Source organism: Gopherus flavomarginatus, chromosome 1 (assembly GCF_025201925.1).
Source record: "Gopherus flavomarginatus isolate rGopFla2 chromosome 1, rGopFla2.mat.asm, whole genome shotgun sequence".
NCBI classification, from domain to species: Eukaryota; Metazoa; Chordata; order Testudines; family Testudinidae; genus Gopherus; species Gopherus flavomarginatus.
This window is the reverse complement of record NC_066617.1, coordinates 108,211,047-108,231,441: the sequence shown is the minus strand read 5'-3', so window position 1 is coordinate 108,231,441 and position 20,395 is coordinate 108,211,047. Positions and strand designations below refer to the sequence as shown.

The 20,395-nt window shown below is 42.7% G+C and overlaps 1 protein-coding gene across 3 annotated transcripts in view; it reads left to right on the top strand.

Annotated features, from left to right (window-relative positions):
• TBXAS1 (thromboxane A synthase 1) overlaps positions 1–20,395 on the top strand; it is a 369,109-nt gene that overhangs the window by 117,304 nt on the left and 231,410 nt on the right. For all 3 annotated transcript variants that reach the window (XM_050945812.1, XM_050945821.1, XM_050945802.1), the window contains one exon: positions 4,421–4,473. In XM_050945812.1, coding sequence (XP_050801769.1) covers positions 4,421–4,473 — 53 coding nt within the window. The remainder of the gene's footprint in view (positions 1–4,420; positions 4,474–20,395) is intronic.

Sequence of the window (20,395 nt, the reverse complement as noted above, 5' to 3'; positions counted from 1 at the left end):
ACCCCTTGGACCCAGGAAGGAACACTTGGGAATTCCTCTTTGTGTGGTACCCTGAAGCCCTTTCACCCGCCCCGGGGGGGGGGGGGGGAAGAGCTGAAAAAGAAAACAAAGGAAATTAACTGTGCTACCAGCTAATCAAACAACATGCCAAAACCTCTTAGGACACCAAAAATCCAATCCTGTTCTTAAAAAAGGTAAATTTTATTAAAAACAAAAAGGAAAAAAATACATCTGGAACTTAGGCTTTTGCTAGATTTTATAAAAGAGCAATTCCAAAAATTAAGCACCCAAACTAGCTTTCTTGGGGGTTCACCTTAAAGGTTACAAGCAAACAAAAGCATTAGGGGTTAGCACAGAGGAGATCCACAAGCCAAAATAAGAAATAAATCTGATTGTGTCTAAATAAACAGTCCCCATCCAAATAATTTCTTCTAGGTATGGAAGATACTTTTTATACCTGGTTCAAACCTTACACAGCGTTCCTACTTATAGCATTGCTGCTCTGTGTCAAAATCCATGTGGGCCCCCACCTTCTGTACTCAAAGTGACAGAGTGGGGATTCAGCCTTGACATGGTGGCAGTGTGAATCCCCATTCTGTCACTTTGAGTACAGAAGGTGGGGGCCCACAAGGATTCTAAAAATTAATACTTGCCGCTGTAACCTTGGGAGTTTAATACAAGCCTGGAGTGGCAAGTATTAATTTTTAGAATCCTTTTGGGCCCCCATGTTCTGTACTCAAAGTGACAGAATAGAGATTCAGCCTTGACAGGGAGAATCCACTTTTAAAAATGGATACTTGAGTCCACTTTTTCCTTTCTGATTTCCCTGATTTATGTGCTGCAGTCTGAAATCTTAACATGAAATCTCTTAAAGGTGGTTCCTAGTGGCCACATTCTGCTGACACAGCTGTAATTCTCATTTCCTTCAGCAGGAGTTCTACCTGTGTGTGTCTGAGAGCAGAATTTGGCCCTATGAGTTGTTTTGTACACAGATACATTTGATAACTTACAATCAGTCAAAGAAAGGAGAGAATGCAAACATCCTGTAGGGAAACTGGCACAAACCATGTAAAGAAAAAGCTTTCTGGGTTTCAGGCAGTTAAACCACTTCAGCTGCGGTTTCCATGGTGTACCAGTTGCTGCTAAATATGCCTTCCTCAGGAAAGGAATCCTTCAGCTTGCATGCATGTGTTATCTCTTTGATAATGGCCCATCAGTAGGAAGGCAGCTAATTGGGAGGGCCAAGTGCAATTTAAAAACCTTTTCCTGAGGTGATATTTGTGATCAGTCACATTCTGCAGCCTTTCAGAAAACGAGAAAGGAGAAATGATTTTTCTAACTTGGAACAGCATAGCTGCCCACTTTTGTACAATTAGATATTGTGACACATTATTTAAAGTGGTAACTTCAAGGTCAACACTCATGCACTTAGGTATCATTAAAAATGGCATACTCTATGCTACATTTCCCTTCTGGTTCCTGAAAAACTGTAGCATTTCACTTCCTCCACTCCATCACTCCCCATTGTTCTTCAGCTGCTGCTATAGCAGTAGGTAATGCACTGAGTACATGACTAGGACGTAGAGCTCCTAAATTTTAATCTTAGCTCTGCCACTGATACAGCGTGTGGCATTTGGCTATTCAGCTAAAGCTTTCTGCCTCAGTTTCTTTGTAAAACAGCTGCTCAGTGGTTTGTAGATGCTCAGTCATGGTATATGTGCAGACTATTATTGCAGTTACAATCCTGGGCAGCCCTGCAATAATACCTCTTAGGGCCAAATTCACCTTAACGGGTGCAAAGAAGTTGCAAATGTACCTCCCTTCACCCAGGAGCGGTGCCAGGGTTTTTGGTGCCCTAGGTGGGGGTTCTTCCGCGCTCCTGGTTGTTGGTGGCAATTCTGTGGTTGGGGGGTCCTTCCGTGGCTCCCGGTCTTCGGGGCACTTTGGCAGCAGGTCCCGGAGCGAATGAAGGACCCGCCGCAGAATTGCCGCCAAAGACTCGGAGCGCGGAAGGACCTCCCCCCCGCCGCCAAATTGCCGCCGAGGGTGGTAAAATGCCGCCCCACCAAATCCTAGCGCCCTAGGCGACCGCCTAGGTCACCTAAATGGAAGCGCCGGCCCTGCCCTCACCTGCAAGGCTTACTGTGCTTCAGGCAGGATTCACTTAAGGGGAAGGACAAGGTGGTGTTTCCACCACACGCCTTGTTTGGGAGTTGTGCCAGGGGACCTAAGCTTTAGTGTTTATTGGAGCCCTGCCAGTGAAGACTGAATCAGTGCTAGTTGACAGGGTAATAGAGCTCTTTCTGGCAGAAACACTTTCCTATCTCTTCCATTGTTCTACATAGTGTAGTCGTGGGCTGTGTGGGTCCCAGTATGTTAGAGAGACAAGGTGAGTGAGCTAATATCTTTTATTGGACCAACTTCTGCTAGTGATGAGATAAGCTTTCTAGCCACTCTACCTTGAATGGTCTTTTACAATATGTGCTAAGTACATAAGCTAAACAACCTTTTTCATTTTGCATTTTGCTGTAAGGCTGGAAATTCTTTCCCTCGACCTGTAGAAGAGCTGTGTGTGGCTCGAAAGCTTGTCTCTCTCACCAGCAGAAGTTGGTCCAATAAAAGATATTACCTCACTCATCTCATGGCTCAGGAAGATTTTCCTGACATCCAGCCTAAATTGTCCCTTTTAAAATTTCATTTCCTCTCATCATTATGTTTTTTAAAATCTAAAGTCATTATACTTGTTGATATTTTTACTCTATCTTTCTGTTACATAATTAGAACACAAATAAACAGATGATTGCCAAATTGGTGGTAACTCAGTTCCATGGAACAAATCACATGTTAAAAACCCAGCGATTAAAAAAATAAAAAGTTCAACAGTGGATTCACTTTAATAATTCAAAAAACTCTATTAGAAAGAATTGTATTTAATTTTATCTCTAGTAGAAAAAAATATTTAATTTGCTCTATTAAATGGGAGATCCCTTGCCAACTGCCAGATTTTTTTAATTATTTCAGTGCAAACAAGCAACAACAAAGCACAGACACTGCATTACATTGTGTTTCATACATTTATGTTGTCTATGGTTTAATTTTAATTATTTATATTTCATACTGTGTTAGCCAATATTCCACAGTAAGTTGTAAAATAGCAAAGTCTTCATCTGAGACCTCAGTGCACCATTTTGCTAGTGAATCTTGGCTGAGAATCGACATAGCCCATGAATTATAGAAATGAAGATTAGCAAGGTCATAATGCAGTTACTTTCCCTATCTAAGTGATAAATACAATATTTATGATTTTCTGAATACTGTAGTTTTGTCTTAATCATGGGAGGGATTAGGGTGACCAGACATCCCGATAAAATTGGGACTGTCCCGATTTTGAGGAGTTTGTCCCGCATCCCAACCAGAGTACGTTCAGGACACCATTTGTCCCAATATTTTGTTTCCTGGACTTTGGCGGCAATTCGCCGGAGAGTCCTTCAGTTGTGCACGGTCTTCGGCGGTATTTCGGCGGCGGGTGCCTCTGTCTTTGGTGGCAAGTTTTATTACTCTCCGCCGAAATACCACCAAAGACCGTCCGCGACCGAAGGGCTCTCCGCCGAACTCCTGGATGGGTGAGTGTTTTAATATTAAAAAACCAAACCAAAACAAAACAAAAAACCCCACCGTGGTGGTCCCAATATTTTCCCCTTAACATCTGGTCACCCTAGGAGGGATGTTTGTTTATTCACTTTTTGGGGAAGCACTTTATATACCTCCCCTCCTGCTACTCAAATTGTATTTATGTAGCATGGTGACAATTTAGTATAATGACAAATTTCGTTATCTAAATGGATACCAATTTTCTTCAATTATGAGAGTTAAACACAAAAAGTAAAAATTCAAAATTAGTCTGTTAAAATAAAGCCGTTTAATTTTTCTGTTTATCCTCAGTGACTACTTAGCATTAAACTCAAACCAAGCAGGGATTTTTTATTTATTTTTTATAATGCTTCCTTTATTTCTCTTGTGTGCAATGAATAAGTCATATTCCTACTCTCTATTAGTTTCTCCATTTTCCGCATTTCCAACCACAAACATACAAAGATTATGAGTCAGGCCCCAAAATCACAAGATTGGCTTAAATTTTTTTTAATTTTCTTTGGTCTTGTATTTGCGTTTTTGAGCTCTTAGAGCTCACATTTTCAAGTGTCTTTCCGCAACCTGGAGAAAGTTGTTGTTGGTGGTGGTGTTTTTTCTTAAATGAACGCTGAGGTTCTCATATAGTAACATTACTCCAGGAGCTGAGATTTAAGAAAAACACCAGATATCACAAATGTTGGTAACCCTGCATTCTAGGATCTCTGATGTCCTGGTTATACTATATAGAGTTGATGATAATACTGTGATAACTCTCCTTCTCTTTACTCAGGGCTTTTGGGAAAACCATACAAAACTGATCACGGAGTATGGACCTGTTTGTGGGTAAGCCAGCAATACTCTTCCTTTATTCTGTTTGTTGTTGCTACAGTTTCCTTGTTGGTTTGCAACTTAAGGTATGTCTACGCTACCTGCCGGATCAGTGGGCAGCAATCAATCCAGCTGGGATTGATTTATCGCGTCTAGTCTAGACGCGATAAATCGACCCCTGAGCCCTCTCCCGTCGACTCCTGTACTCCAGCACCATGAGAGGTGCAGGCAGAGTCAACGGGGGAGCGGCAGCAGTCGACTCACTGCAGTGAAGACACCATGGTGAGTGGGTCAAAGTACGTCAACTTCAGCTATGTTATTCACATAGTTGAAGTTGCATAACTTAGATCGATTTCCCTCCCCCCACCCCGCAATGTAGACCAGGACTAAGTGACAGTGAACTAATGCCACTTTGCTCCTGAATAAAAGCATCCAGATGGAAGTTAACACACTGATGTGCATCGACTTCACACCTTTAGTTGATTCACCTTCCCTTTCTTGAGTGTCTCCATATAAACGAGTCCTAACATTGAACATACAGACAATTCTGCCTAGAACTCAGTCTTTCTCAGGCCTTTACAAAGCTACCAACCTGGTAAAATAAGGGTGTTGGTAGCAGCAGCACAAAGGAAAATATATCTCGTCTCTCATGTGAACATTGAACTGATGAGGGGAGGAAGTGCCTTTAAAGTTGCTTCAGTTTACGTGCCGGTCACCTATGTGATTTTGAGTTTTCACTGTGAGACAAGGAAACGTTCATCAAAATTTAATTTAATTTAAGAAAAAATTACATTTGCAAAATACTGTGAATTTGAGTTAAAAACTCTCACTAGATATCTGTACAAAAATATCCATTTTTAAAATACCATGAAGTAAAAAGTAAAAATTGCACACTTCTTTCCACTGTCCTCCAGCTGTAGTTAACCTCTCACTAGTGCTGAGGAGGGACTACACCTCAGGAACAGTACACAGGGACTTCCCTAAACTCAATAATTTCACATTTCTTTGAATCCCACATTGGTAGTACAAGTTTTGCATTGTTATAATAGTGCTGGAACTGCAGTTTGCCTTCCATTTGTTTCTATCCTGAGTGGAAATAATGACTTCCAGGTTCTCTCTATCCTTGGTATTTCCAATGTGCTTATTACTTTGATATATAAATACTGACCAAGAATTACAAAGAAAGCATGGACTCAACAGAGACACTGGTTTTATGTCTCATTACAACAATCTGTAACACACTAATTCCCTTTTGTCCTATGACTACCGAGGTCTCAATTGCCCACTTCATTTTGAATGGTTTCTTGCAACATGTTTTAACTTCTTTTGCTTACCAATCTCTTCCACCTTGTATGTAGCTGTGATACTCTGATTACCTTTCCCAGACCTGATGAAGAGCTCTGTTGAGATTGAAAGCTTGTCTCTCTCACCAGCAGATATTGGTCCAATAAAAGATATTACCTTGCCCATCTTGTCTCCCTCATATCCTGGAACCAATGTGGCTATAACAACACTGCAAACAAAGAAAGCATAAATAGTCCTGAAAGGTTTTTTTCTTCCCTGTTCCCCAGAAGTTCAGAGGTGTGTGTGTATATATATATATATATATATATATATATATATATATATGATTTGGCTGTTATTCCTGCAGTAAGGCTTTATCAAAGAGTTAAGGTTCAGACCTAATGGAGGTCTCATTGCTAAAAAATATATAAAAAAATAAAAAAAAACTCCACTCCCTATGTCTGACAGTCTAAATCAGGGTCTTTGCAACTGTGTCATCCCACAACTATGTCTGCAGATGGCAGAGGATGAGGTGGTCTGCAAGATCATATAATATCAGGATTGGAAGAGACTGCAGGAGGTCATCTAGTCCAACCCCTGCTCAAAGCAGGACCAATTCCCAACTAAATCATCCCAGCCAGGGCTTTGTCAAGCTGGGCCTTAAAAACCTCTAAGGATGGAGATTCCACCACCTCCCTAGCTAATGCATTCCAATGCTTCACCACCCTCCTAGTGAAATAGTGTTTCCTAATATCCAGCCTAGACCTCCCCCACTGCAACTTGAGACCATTGCTTCTTGTTTTGTCATCTGCCACCACTGAGAACAGCCGAGCCCCATCCTCTTTGGAATTCTCCTTCAGGTAGTTGAAGGCTGCTGTCAAATCTGCTCTTACTCTTCTCTTCTGCAGACTAAATAAGCCCAGTTCCCTGAGCCTCTCCTCATAAGTCATGTGTTCCAGCCCCCTGATCATTTTCGTCGCCCTCCACTGGACTCTCTCTCCAATTTGTCCACATCCTTTCTGTAGTGGGGCCCCAAAACTGGACACAATACTCCAGATGTGGCCTCAGCAGTGCCAAATAAAGGGGAATAATCACTTCCCTCAATCTGCTGGCAACGCTCCTAGTAACGCAGCTCAATATGACGTTAGCCTTTGTCATAACTATAAAGGGAAGGATAACAGCCCTCCTGTGTACAATACTATAAAATCCCTCCTGGCCAGACACACCAAAAGAGTTAAGAAGCTCAGGCAACCTGGCTGACACCTGACCCAAAGGACCAATAAGGGGACAAGATACTTTCAAATCATGGTAGGGGGAAGGCTTTTGTTTGTGTGCTTTTTGTTTTGGGGGTTGTTCGCTCTTGGGACTAAGAGGGACCAGACATCAATCCATGCTCTCCAAATCTTTCTGAACCAGTCTTCCATATTTCAGACTTGTAAGTAACAGCCAGGCAAGGCATGTTAGTTTTATCTTTGTTTTCTCAACTTTTAAATGTTTCTTTTGCTAAGAGGGTTTACCTCTGTTTGCTGTAACTTTGAACCTAAGGCTTGAGGGGATTCCTCTGGGCTCTATGAATCTGATTACCCTGTAAAGTTATTTTCCATCCTGATTTTACAGAGATAATTTTTACCTTTCTTTCTTTAATTAAAAGCCTTCTTTTTAAGAACCTGATTGATTTTTCCTTGTTTTAAGATCCAAGGGGATTGGATCTGGACTCACCAGGAATTAGTAGGGGGAAAGGAGGGGGAATAATTAATTTCTCCTTGTTTTAAGATCCAAGGGTTTGGATCGGTGTTCACCAGGGAATTGGTGGAGGAGTCTCTCAAGGCTACCCAGGGAAGGGTTACAGTACTTGGGAGGGAAATATTCTGGGGGGAAGGTAGACAGAGTTTCCCAAATGACTCATAAATAATTTGTGTGGTGGCAGCAAAACCAGATCTATGATGGTAGTTAAGCTTAGAGGTTCTCATGCAGGTCTCCACATCTGTACCCTAGAGTTCAGAGTGCGGAAGGAACCTTGACAGCCTTCATGGCAACAAGGGCACACTGTTGACTCGTATCGAGTTTCTCATTCACTGTAATCCCCAGGTCCTTTTCTGCAGATCTGCCGCTTAGCCAGCCAGGCCCCAGCCTGTATTGGTGCATGGGATTCTTCCGTCCTAAGTGCAGGACTCTGCACTTATCCTTACTGAACTTCATCAGATTTATTTTGGCCCAATCCTTCAATTTGTCTAGGTCACTCTGGACCCTAGAGCGTGTCTATCTGTCCCCCCAGCTTAGTGTCATCTCTGAATTTGCTGAGGGTGCAATCCATCCCATCATCCAGATCATTAATAAAGATGTTAAACAAAACCGGCTCCAGGACCAACCGCTGGGGCGCTCTGCTTGATACCGGCTGCCAACTAGACATCGAGCTGTTGATCACTACTCATTGAGCCCGACAGTCCAGCCAGCTTTCTATCTACCTTATAGTCCATTCATCCAATCCATACTTTTTAACTTGCTGGCAAGAATACTGTGGGAGACCGTATCAAAAGCTTTGCTAAAGTCAAGGAATAACACATCCACTGCTTGCCCCTCATCCACAGACCCAGTTATCTCCTCATAGAAGGTAGTTAGGTTAGTCAGGCATGACTTGCCCTTGGTGAATCCATGCTGACTGTTTCTGATCACTTTCCTTTCCTCTAAGTGCTTCAGAATTGATTCCTTGAGGACCTGCTCCATGATTTTTCCGGGGACTGAGGTGAGGCTGACGATCTATAGTTCCCCAGGTTCTCCTTCTTCCCTTTTTTAAAGATGGGTATGATATTTGCCTTTTTTAAAATTGTTCGGGACCTCCACTGATCGCTACGAGTTTTCAAAGATAATGGCCAATGGCTCTGCAATCACATCCACCAACTCCCTCAGCACCCTTGGATGCATTAGATCTGGACCCATGGACTTGTGCATGTTCAGCTTTTCTAAATAGTCCTTAACCTGTTCTTTCACCACTGAGGGCTGCTCACCTTCTCCCCATACTATGTTGCCCAGGACAGCAGTGTGGGGGCTGACCTTGTCTGTGAAGATCAAGGTAAAAAAAGCATTGAGTACTTCAGTTTTTTCCACATCATCTGTGACTAGGATGCCTCCCCCATTCATTGAGGGTCCCACACTTTCCATTACCTTTTTCTTGTTGCTAACATACCTGTAGAAACCTTTCTTATTATGCTTAACATTCCTTGCTAGCTGCAACTACACTTGTGTTTTGGCCTTCCTGATTATACCCCTGAATGCTTGAGCAATATTTTTATAGTCCTCCCTAGTCATCTGTTCAAGTTTCCACTTCTTGTAAGCTTCTTTTTTGTGTTTAAGCTCACCAAAGATTTCACAGTTAAGCCAAGCTGGTCACCTGCCATATTTGCTATTCTTTCTGCACATTGGGATGGTTTGTTCCTGCACCCTCAATAAGGCTTTTTTAGACTACAGCCAGCTCTCCTGGACTCCTTGCCGCCTCATATTAGCCTCCCAGGGGATTCATAGATTCATAGACTCTAGGACTGGAAGGGACCTCGAGAGGTCATCAAGTCCAGTCCCCTGCCCTCATGGCAGGACCAAATACTGTCTAGACCATCCCTGATAGACATTTATCTAACCTACTCTTAAATATCTCCAGAGATGGAGATTCCACAACCTCCCTAGGCAATTTATTCCAGTGTTTAACTACCCTGACAGTTAGGTACTTTCTCCTAATGTCCAACCTAAATTTCCCTTGCTGCAGTTTAAGCCCATTGCTTCTTGTTCTATCATTAGAGGCTAAGGTGAACAAGTTTTCTCCCTCCTCCTGATGACACCCTTTTAGATACCTGAAAACTTCTATCATGTCCCCTCTCAGTCTTCTCTTTTCCAAACTAAACAAACCCAATTCTTTCAGGCTTCCTTCATAGGTCATGTTCTCAAGACCTTTAATCATTCTTGTTGCTCTTCTCTGGACCCTCTCCAATTTCTCCACATCTTTCTTGAAATGCGGTGCCCAGAACTGGACACAATACTCCAGTTGAGGCCTAACCAGCACAGAGTAGCGCGAAAGAATGACTTCTCGTGTCTTGTTTACAACACACCTGTTAATGCATCCCAGAAACACGTTTGCTTTTTTTGCAACAGTATCACACTGTTGACTCATATTTAGCTTGTGGTCCACTATGACCCCTAGATCTCTTTCTGCCATACTCCTTTCAAGACAGTCTCTTCCCATCCTGTATGTGTGAAACTGATTGTTCCTTCTTAAGTGGAGCACTTTGCATTTGTCTTTATTGAACTTCATCCAGTTTACCTCAGACCATTTCTCCAATTTGTCCAGATCATTTTGAATTTTGACCCTGTCCTCCAAAGCAGTTGTAATCCCTCCCAGTTTGGTATCGTCCGCAAACTTAATAAGCGTACTTTCTATGCCAACATCTAAGTCGTTGATGATATTGAACAGAGCCAGTCCCAAAACAGACCCCGGCAGAACCCCACTTGTTATACCTTTCCAGCAGGATTGAGAGCCATTAATAACTACTCTCTGAGTATGGTTTTCCAGCCAGTTATGCACCCACCTTATAGTAGCCCCATCTAAATTGTATTTGCCTAGTTTATCGATAAGGATATCATGCGAGACCGTATCAAATGCCTTACTAAAGTCTAGGTATATCACATCCACCTCTTCTCCCTTATCCACAAGGCTCGTTATCCTATCAAAGAAAGCTATCAGATTGGTTTGACACGATTTGTTCTTTACAAATCCATGCTGGCTATTCCCTATCACCTTACCACCTTCCAAGTGCTTGCAGATGATTTCTTTAATTTCTTGCTCCATTATCTTCCCTGGCACAGAAATTAAACTAACTGGTCTGTAGTTTCCTGGGTTGTTTTTATTTCCCTTTTTATAGATGGGCACTATATTTTCCCTTTTCCAGTCTTCTGGAATCTCTCCCATCTCCCATGACTTTCCAAAGATAATAGCTAGAGGCTCAGATACCTCCTCTGTTAACTCCTTGAGTATTCTAGGATGCATTTCATCAGGCCCTGGTGACTTGCAGGCATCTAACTTTTCTAAGTGATTTTTAACTTGCTCTTTTTTTATTTTATCTTCTAAACCTACCCCCTTCCCATAAGCATCCTGCCCATCAGTTCCCTAATGGAGTCAAAGTCTGCTTTTCTGAAGTCCAGGGTCTGTATTTTGCTAGTCTCCTTTCTTCCTTTTGTGAAGATCCTGAACTCAACCAGTTCATGGTCACTGCTGCCCAGGTTGCCACCCACTTCTACTTCCCCTACCAATATAATACAGTCCATATGGCTTTGTAGACTAGGCCAGGACTTAAAACTCAAGTTCTAAATTGAATGGGAGGAGAATGCAATTCCCAGAGCAGTGGTGTAATGTTGTTGTGTCAGCCTTTGTTGTCTGAGGTATTTGCTGTACCAATCACATCCTTCGTGTGGCAGTCACATTCATCCCTAGGCAAAGTGTCTTGCAGAGATAAAACCAAGAGGAATGATATCATGGCTGTCAGTAACTAGATCCTCATCTGAGAGGAAATGATATAGTGTCCTGGCCAGTCAGAAATAGAAAAAGATGTTCACTGCCACTGTGGCAATTTGCATTTGTTTGTGGTAGTAATGGACTGAGCATGACTCTGAGGCTTCATATTATTCCGAAGATCTGTAGTCTTGTGCCTTTAAACAATGGTGATGATAGAGCATTGGCATTAGTTCCTCAGTATGTTTTCCCTATTCTTATTAGTATCACATCTGTTTTTAATACATTAATCTAGAGCTCTCTGCTTTTCACTCATTGGCTTACCCGTTCCTTCAGGCATTGGTGATGGCAGAACAGTGTCAGAAGAAAAATGAACTGGTTGCACATGAGTCACAGTCTCCCTGAGTAGTCTCTTGTAGATGTTGGAGGATGAGAGAAAGCACTAAGCCTTGTTAGACTGCACATAAGATGATATGTAGATATATCCTGTCTCTCTGGGGTCTGGCTAATAGGAATGAGTGGATCCAGCACACTGCTGCCCTGTTTACCTCTGCAAGGTCTTGCATGTGTCTTCAGCTCTGTCTGACTAATGGTGCTGAAGGCTGCAGAGACATCTAGTACTAGCAGCACAGAGGTTTCTTTCCTATATGTGATGGTTCTCAGGATATCCAGGACTGTGAGTCACCTTGTTATCACCTCCACCCCATCTCCAACATGAAAGAGTCTTACTTGTGCTTAACTGGGTGTCAGCTCCCTGACACCACCAGCCTATTAGCCATCTAAGCACTCTTTTCTGCCAGCCCTTACTTTGCCTTGCAGGTTAACAATGGGTGCACCCCAGTCCCTGAGTCCCTTTGAAGCATTCCCCTGTAGTGTTCAGCCCCTTATCCACTAAATACTCACAGAAATACCAGGTCTGCTGTCCCCAAAGGAAGAATGTACACACTAGCTTCAATTACTAAACTCAGGATAAGCACCTTGCTTGGTATCACAGCACTGAGATACATTTATAGTGCAAACCAGAATAAGTTTATTAACAAAGATTCAAGAGTCAGGTGATAATGAGTGAGCATATTGGAAACAAATGGTTACATATCAAACAAAACCATAAAACACTTTCTAGATGCTACATTTAACTAACAGGTTAATCTCCTGTCTAAAGAAATTTATCTTACCTCCATAGTCCTCTGCAGCATTTCAACCAAGGTTGGCTAAGATCCTGTTTTCATAAATGTAAATGCACTGACCATTTACTCTGTGGGTGTAGAATAAGGCAGTGTTTTCTTTGCCTACTGCTTATAGCCTCAAAATTCATTGTCTGTAGCCAGAGTCAGTATAACCATCCGTGGTTTGTTTTTCCTGTGTGGAGCTGTCTTGTTGACTTCACATCTCTTTGATAACTTCAAATGAAAATTGTATCCATTAGGTTAGCTTACAGTGTTTACTTAATATCCCAACAGAGAGACAGGTGAACAAACACCTCTTGTGTGTCAGAAGACCGGTTTCTCCATCTAAGAACATATTTTCAGTGTGTGTATGTGTGTGTATATATATATATATATATATATATAAACTTTTTACATAGTATCTGTACATACATTTGACAACAATATTAGGGACCAGTGTGGCCCGGCTTTCACTTAAAATCTCACATGACATTCAATGAAATTCATCAAAGACAAATCTAAAGTGCATCATTTAAGGAAGAAAAACGAAATGCATAAATATAGAATGTGAGATAACTCTCAGGAAGAACTTCCTAACTGTAAGAACAGTAGGATAGTGGAACAGACCTGCTAGGAAGGTTGTGGAAGCGCCTTCGTTGGAGCTTTTCAAAAGGAGACTGGATAACCATATGTCTTGGATAGTTTAGACACAACAAATCCTACGTCTTGGCAGGGGGTCCCTTATAAACCTGTGATTCTCTGATTCTTTGGTGAATCAGAATGCACATTCCAGAATCAGGACATTCCTGAGACTCCCTTGCAAGTTGTCATTAAGGGGTTGTTGGTCACACTGTACAAGGCCAGGAGAAGGTTGTTCAATAGCGGGACAGTTTCTGGGCTGTGTCCTAGAGAGAAACCTGTTTTGTCAGGGATCCAGGAGTTTGGCAGAGAATAAATGCTACTCTTGAAATCCCCCAGGAAAAAGAATCTGTGGGATGCTGTTACCAGGCTTGATGTAAGCTCAATTAGTGGTTCTAGGAAAATGTTTGGGCCCCTGGTGGCTGCCTGTGTGTGTGTGTGTACACGCACACACATGTATTATTATGATCTACCCAATGCATGAAACTCCTTCCTCATCCTCACAGCTTCTTCTGTTTGAGTCTTACAGTTCTTGTGAATACAGGTAACAAATGTTATGTGGTAGCTGTGCATATATGACCAGAATCAAGGCATTTGACCTGATGGCTTTGGAGAAGATCTGGCATTTTGCTCTTTTCAGATTGGAAACAGCTTCCCAATAAGCATGAAGAGCAATGATCTGTATTTTCACAGTGGTGAAGCGTGTTGAATACAGATCTTTGGAACGGAAGCCTTTATTCTCCCCTGCCCCCCTCCTAAGGTCACTTGAATAGTCTGAGTGATACCATCACAACTGTTTTCTTTTGTGTGTGAATTGGTTTCCTTGACAACAGGATATCAAATCAACTTTTCAGCTTTAATCAAGTCAAAACAATATATCCCTTCCATTCCAAACGGTCTCAAGTCGTAGGGAATTGTTTCAAGCAAGGTTTTATAGGTCACAATACCACATATATATATATATATATATATATATTTTGCTCCTGTGTGCAGAACCAAAGGAGAGGTGATGTCATTGTTCCTTTACAGAGAGAGACAATGCAAATAACCTCCAGTGGTGAATGTGTGTTGTGAAACTCCCAGGCCTGACCTTACCATGAGGTGAACTGAGGTGGCCGCCTCAGGTGTCAGACTGTGGTGGGGCACCACTAGGACCCAGAGTGTAGAAAATTGTGTCTGCTGCTGGGGCATATGTATTCTCTCTGCTCTAGATTCACAGAGATGGTGGATTCAAGAAACATAACAGGCAGGCAGGAGAAAAAGTGAGAGGGAATAACAAAGCAGCAGGAGCTGCAGGGAGAGAGAGGAGGAGGAGGAGCCTCTTATGTATCCCTCTAGCACTCCCAGGAGCCTGGACTGATTAACACCAGCTTCTCAGGGAGCTTCTTGTTTCCTGCTGCTTCCCTGAACCCACTTGAGGAGAACAGACAGTCAACTGAAGTAAGAGGAGCCAGTTAGGCCCTTAAGACCCTGATATCTTCCCTCACTCAGGCCCTGCTACCAGTCTGCTTATTTGTCCCCTTCAACTGAGTGTTGAAAGCCACTATAGCTGGCACAGAATGGCAGTCATGAGTGAAAGAAGAAAATGTCCCTCTGGGGCAACATTCAGGAAAAGAAAGCAAGCAAAGGAAGCTTTTGTATCTAAGCAGGAAGGAGCTCTCCTGAGATACATAGACACAAATGTTCACGGTGAGCCTTCTAGCCCCAGTGAGGATGTGAGTGGTTAGGAGATGCCTGATGTTCCAGTCAGTCAGAGTGCAGGTGACCTGGCAGCTACTGCAGCATCCATATCTCCATCTGAAATGCATGTAACCATGCACTTTCCTGAAGAAAAGTGTAGATCAGAGAAGAACGTGGTGGAGGCACAAGAAACAGCTGCTTCTGAGTTTAGTTCCTTAAGTCTAGATGATCCAGGACTGTGGACCCACCTGAGCAGTAGCCTGAGGGACTTCCTTGTACTGCATGGGCCACAGCAAGTGAAAAACTTTGTTCCCCAAAGACAATGAAAATAGAAGTTTCCATCCAACACATTGCTGGTGGGAAATCCCCAATGGTGACAAAGTGGAGAAGCCATGGCTTATATACTCAAAAACCCAGAATGCTGCATACTGTTTTTGTTGCAAACTCTTCCAGTCTAATATTCCAGCCACATTGGGTTATACAGGAACAAAGGACTGGAAAAATCTGGTTAGAAATCTGGCATGCCATGAGAAGGCAGCAAATCATAGAATCACAGAATATCAGGGTTGGAAGGGACCTCAGGAGGTCATCTAGTCCAACCCCTGCTCAAAGTAGGACCAATTCCCAACTAAATCATCCCAGCCAGGGCTTTGTCAAGCCTGACCATAAAAATCTCTAAGGAAGGAGATTCCACCGCCTCCCTAGGTAACCCATTCCAGTGCTTCACCACCCTTCCAGTGAAATAGTTTTCCCTAATATCCAACCTAAACCTCCCTCGCTGCAACTCGAGACCATTACTTCTTGTTCTGTCATCTGGTACCACTGAGAACAGTCTAGATCCATCCTCTTTGGAACCCCCTTTCAGGGTAGTTGAAAGCAGCTATCAAATCCCCCCTCATTCTTCTCTTCTGCAGACTAAACAAGCCCAGTTCCCTCAGCCTCTCCTCATAAATCATGTGCTCCAGCCCCCTTATCATTTTTGTTGCCCTCCGCTGTACTCTTTCCAATTTTTTCACATCCTTCTGGTAGTGTGGGGCCCAAAACTGGACACAGTACTCCAGATGAGGCCTCACCAATGTTGAACAGAGGCGAATGATCATGTCCCTTGATCTGCTAGTGAACAGTTTTAGGCATCATCATGTACTTAGTTTATCCACAGAAATAGTGTATTTATTGTCATTTAATTTTACAAGATTGTCTTTGTACCTGTTTCTCTGGCAATGCCTTATTCTTCTTCACTTGGAAAGAGTAATCCCAAAGTAGATGTTTCATCATTATTTCTGATGATCAATGCAAAGAAATCACAGTTTTCTCAAATAACCTTATCTTGTGTGATTTTTTTTCTCCTTTTCTACTGGTGATTTTAATGGACATCCTGGCTATCCTGTGGGCCTCCTATTATTTTTCAAACAAGTCATTTACCATATTTCATCTAGAGAAAGACATGACTGGACAAGAATGGAGAGGGGAAAAAGTCAGGCTTTCTCTTTTTGATATACAGCCGCCTTAATCTCTGGTTCACATTTTCCCTGCTAAGGTTTGTTTTGCTAGCCTCCCATAGGCTGGATTTCCACATTTTAAAAAGGATTATATGCTTTTTGGCCTGAATAAAATCTTTTACCATTCTGTGGCTTTTTTGCTTTGTTTTGTTGCTTCCTTCTCGCATTGTGATTAGATCCTTTAACACTACAGATATGTATGCTACACGCTCTATGGCAACGTTGCAGTGTAGACACTACAGCAACAGAAGGGGCTCTGCATCTCCATAGTAAATCCATCCACTCAAATGCAGTAAATCAGGTTGATTGAAGAAATCTACTTTTGACCTAGCTGCACCTAAAGTGTGGGTTAGGTCAACCTAGCTACATCGCACAGGGTGTGAAATTTGTCACAACCCTGAGCAATGTAGCTAGGTCGACCTGAGTTGTAGGTGTAGACCAAGCCTATGGTGTTCTTAATCAGGCCTAGACCTACTTCTGTGGATTGCAGTTATCTAACTTTTCCCTTTAAACAGTTGTAACTTTGGGCCCTGTTCAGCAAAGTACTTGAAGATGTGCCTAACCTGAAACACATGAGTAGTCCCACTTAAGTCAATGGAGCAACTCAAATGCTTTGAGTTAGGCATATGCTTTAAGTATCTAGCTGAATCAGGGCCATCAAAGGGACAACTTAACAATTGCTTTTTTGTCTGAGAAATGTGTAACTACTACAGGTATAAGTAAACACCTAGTGCAACTGAAAGAAGTTGATAGGATGAAAAATATATTTCTCTTCCCCCCCCCCCATTTGACAATACTTTGTGTGTAGACAGCTTGACTGTTCCCCTTTGTAATCTGTTAGCCAATTTCTTGCATGGTTAAAAAAAAATCCTTACAAATATCATAGATTATTAGGGTTGAAAGGGACCTCATCCAAGCAACAGAAAAACATCAATAATTTATCTTTTCTATGTTGAAAAGAATATAAACTTTCAGGACATGACTATATAAAGAAGGTATATCAGAAACTGGAATTTGTTAAAATCAGTCAGTTAAAAAAATCAACATAACATTATGCCTTTCCATTTTTAAATAACAGTATTCCAGCCTAAAAAGTTTGATGTCACAGAACAATGCTACCTTGTGGTATGATTCCCTACACAGACTCAGGATATCAAACTTATTGGTTATTAGATTCAGTTATTGTTACTTTTAATGGCTTAATCAAACTATTCCTGAAACAACTTTTATGAATTGTTCATAGCTGTCAGGTGCAAATGCAAAACTCATCTCCACACAGCAAGCTGTCCCCCTGCAAAAACCCAGATATCCTTCTCCTCCATGGCAAACAACGGGCTAATTTTCTTGTTAAGAGCTCAAATACTGCAGTGATTAGAGTGGTATATAAAACGATATGCTGAGCCTTTAAATTTATCAACTGTCTTTTTTTGGTCATAACATGACATGACATGGTCCAGTGGGGAGAGGAGGAGGAGCTCTTGAGTGGTTTCTTTCATTTCTTGGTGGGAGGTTTTCAGAGGGCAACTTTGTGCAATTGCTCGTATTCCATGAACACTCTCTATGGTGGGGTAGTGGTGGTTCTTGTGTTATCTAGCAATGTGAGTCACCTTGTTTCCTCCTGCTTCTAGTGAGAGGAAGCCTTGCCCGTGGTAGCTGGATGTTAGCCCCCTACATCCACCCGCCAGTTAGCCAAGCTCTCTCCTCCGGGCTAGGCCAGTCCTGTCTTTGCCTTGCAGGTTAGCAATAGGTGCGCTCTAGTTGCAAGTCCCTTTGCAGTGTTGCTCTGTGATTCCTAGCCCCTGACACTGGCTACTTGCGGAAATCCCCGCTCCTGTACCCCTAAAGAAGCAGTGTACCCCAGTTTACTAGTTCTACCTTAAACCACCACCCCCGTACAACAAACAGCACTTGTAATAAAAAAAAAAGAAGGTTTATTTAAGGAAGACTAGAGATTCAATTAGAAACAAGATAGTGATGGAAACAAATGGTTACAGTACAAAACAAAATCATAAAATGCAAACTAGGGCCTGCACATATTAATAGTTACCTTTCCTATTTAATGAAATAGATTTCCCCCCCCCCCCCCCCCGAAGTTCAGTCTGTTGGAGAGCTGGCTGGTTTACAGAAACTTTGATCCAAACGTTCAAGAAAACGCTCCTCCCTCCGCTCCACAAGATATCTCCTCAGCAAATGATCCAGAGTGCCTGTCCCTCTTCTGTGTTATACTGAAACAGTCCTGTTTTTGTTCAAAGACAGGGTGATCCCTGGTCTGTTGTAATGTTCCTTTTTACCTCCAAGTGTCTTTGATTGTTTGCAGTTGTCTCTGAAGGTTTTTCATTGATAGTATAGGGATGGAGCAAAGCTAGACAACTGAGCCTTGCATCACATCACCAGCAAGGGTGACAAATCCTTCCTGCTTCAGTGGGCTATCACCGAGACATTAACCCTTGGTAACTAACCTTTACTCTAAGACCTTAAAGCATACTTTGAGTATAGTTACATTTTTCCTTAAATATTGCCTGTAGATGCATCTTGTAATGATTGAGTCTTAATAAGATACGAGCTTTGGTTCTCAAACTTTTTTTTTTTCCCGCGGACTACTTGAAAATTGCTGAGGGTCTCGGCGGACCACTTAATGATCTTTCCAAATGTTGTTTGTATCATTAGCTAACTATTGTAAAGCACTTTGGATAAAAGTGCTATATATATAAAAAAAAATAAACTTTTTTTGTTCTACAAATAAAAGCACACAACTCACATTGTTATATCAGTAGTTTTACCTTTCTAATGCGATGGATATGCCCTCTCTGCCCCACCACAGCAGCCCCCGAGCTGGTGCTGGGAAGGAGTGGGGTCTCTCCCCCGCCACAGCAGCCACAGAGCTGAGGCTGGGAAGAAGGGCCATCTCTCCCCAGCAGCTGCAGCCCTGGAGCTGGGGAAAGTCACCTCTTTTTCTGGTCGCTGCAGCCCTGCACATTCCAAATTCCCCCCATCCCCTCTTCTCACCCCACTGCCCCCTCCCACCTACCCTCTATTCCCCCTAAGGCTACCTCCTCACTTACATGTGCATCTTCTCCACGGTTCAAGCACCTAATTAGAGGAGCCATGCCTGTGCGGCTCCACTAATTAGGTGGGTGGCCCTTCATTCTCTTGTGTGTGGCCGCCCAGATGAACATCTGAGAGGAACTATCTGTGGACCACTTGAATGGAGCTTGCGGACCACTGGTGGTCCACGGACCACAGTTTGAGAACCTCTGCTTTACAATACATGTTATCCCTTCTGGATAAATATCCTGCCAGACATGTGTTCGATATAACGAGTTTGTCAGGCCTGACATGAGAGTTGTTTGCAAAGGACAGGGGACCCTTTGCCAAGGGGCCTCTGTTTCAGAGGAGTACAATGGGTTTTTTGTCACGTCTTCCCTCTTATTCAATATGTATTAAGACCTCTGGGAGAGCTAGTAAACTGACACAAGGCCCAATTTTCCACTGCTTTGGATCTGATGCAGTCTTTTGTACCTATGCAAAGTGAGTGTAAAATGCTACCAAATCCAAATGATAACATTATGCACTCACTTTGCACAGGTGTGAAAGACTATGCAAGGTCCAAGCAGTGGAGAACAGGGCCCGGGGTCTGTGGTGTCTGCTCATCTCTATGTTTCTGTCTTTTGTGGCCTGACTCGAGGGTCAGCACCAATGACTTAGTATTTGCAGAAGATCGGGGGCTGGCTGACTGGATCATGACTAAGGTGTAATGCTGGTAGTTTGGGGGAAGCACCCAGGAGAGCTGGTGAGAATTGTACCAGTGTCCTTCACTGAGGGAGTGAGGCTTCCATTTGCAACATAGGTTAGCAGTTTAAGAACCTAGCTAGATCCTGGATGCTCAGGTAGTAACTGTGGCCAGGAACGCTTTTCTTACCATCTGCACCTTGTGAGAGATTCGCTTGGCTATGTGGTTCCAGTCTTTATTGCCTCAAGGCTAGACTGCTGAGACTTCTTGTTCAGTGGAGTGTCACGCCTAGAGCACCTGTAGCACCCGTCAGTGTTCCATCATCTGCCTTGGCTGCCTGTGCATTATTTCAGATGATGCTTTTGACTTATAAGACCCTCAGTGATTTGGGTTCTGGTTACCTGAGAAAATTTCCTTTTCTCATTAGGTCGTACCACAGCAGGTC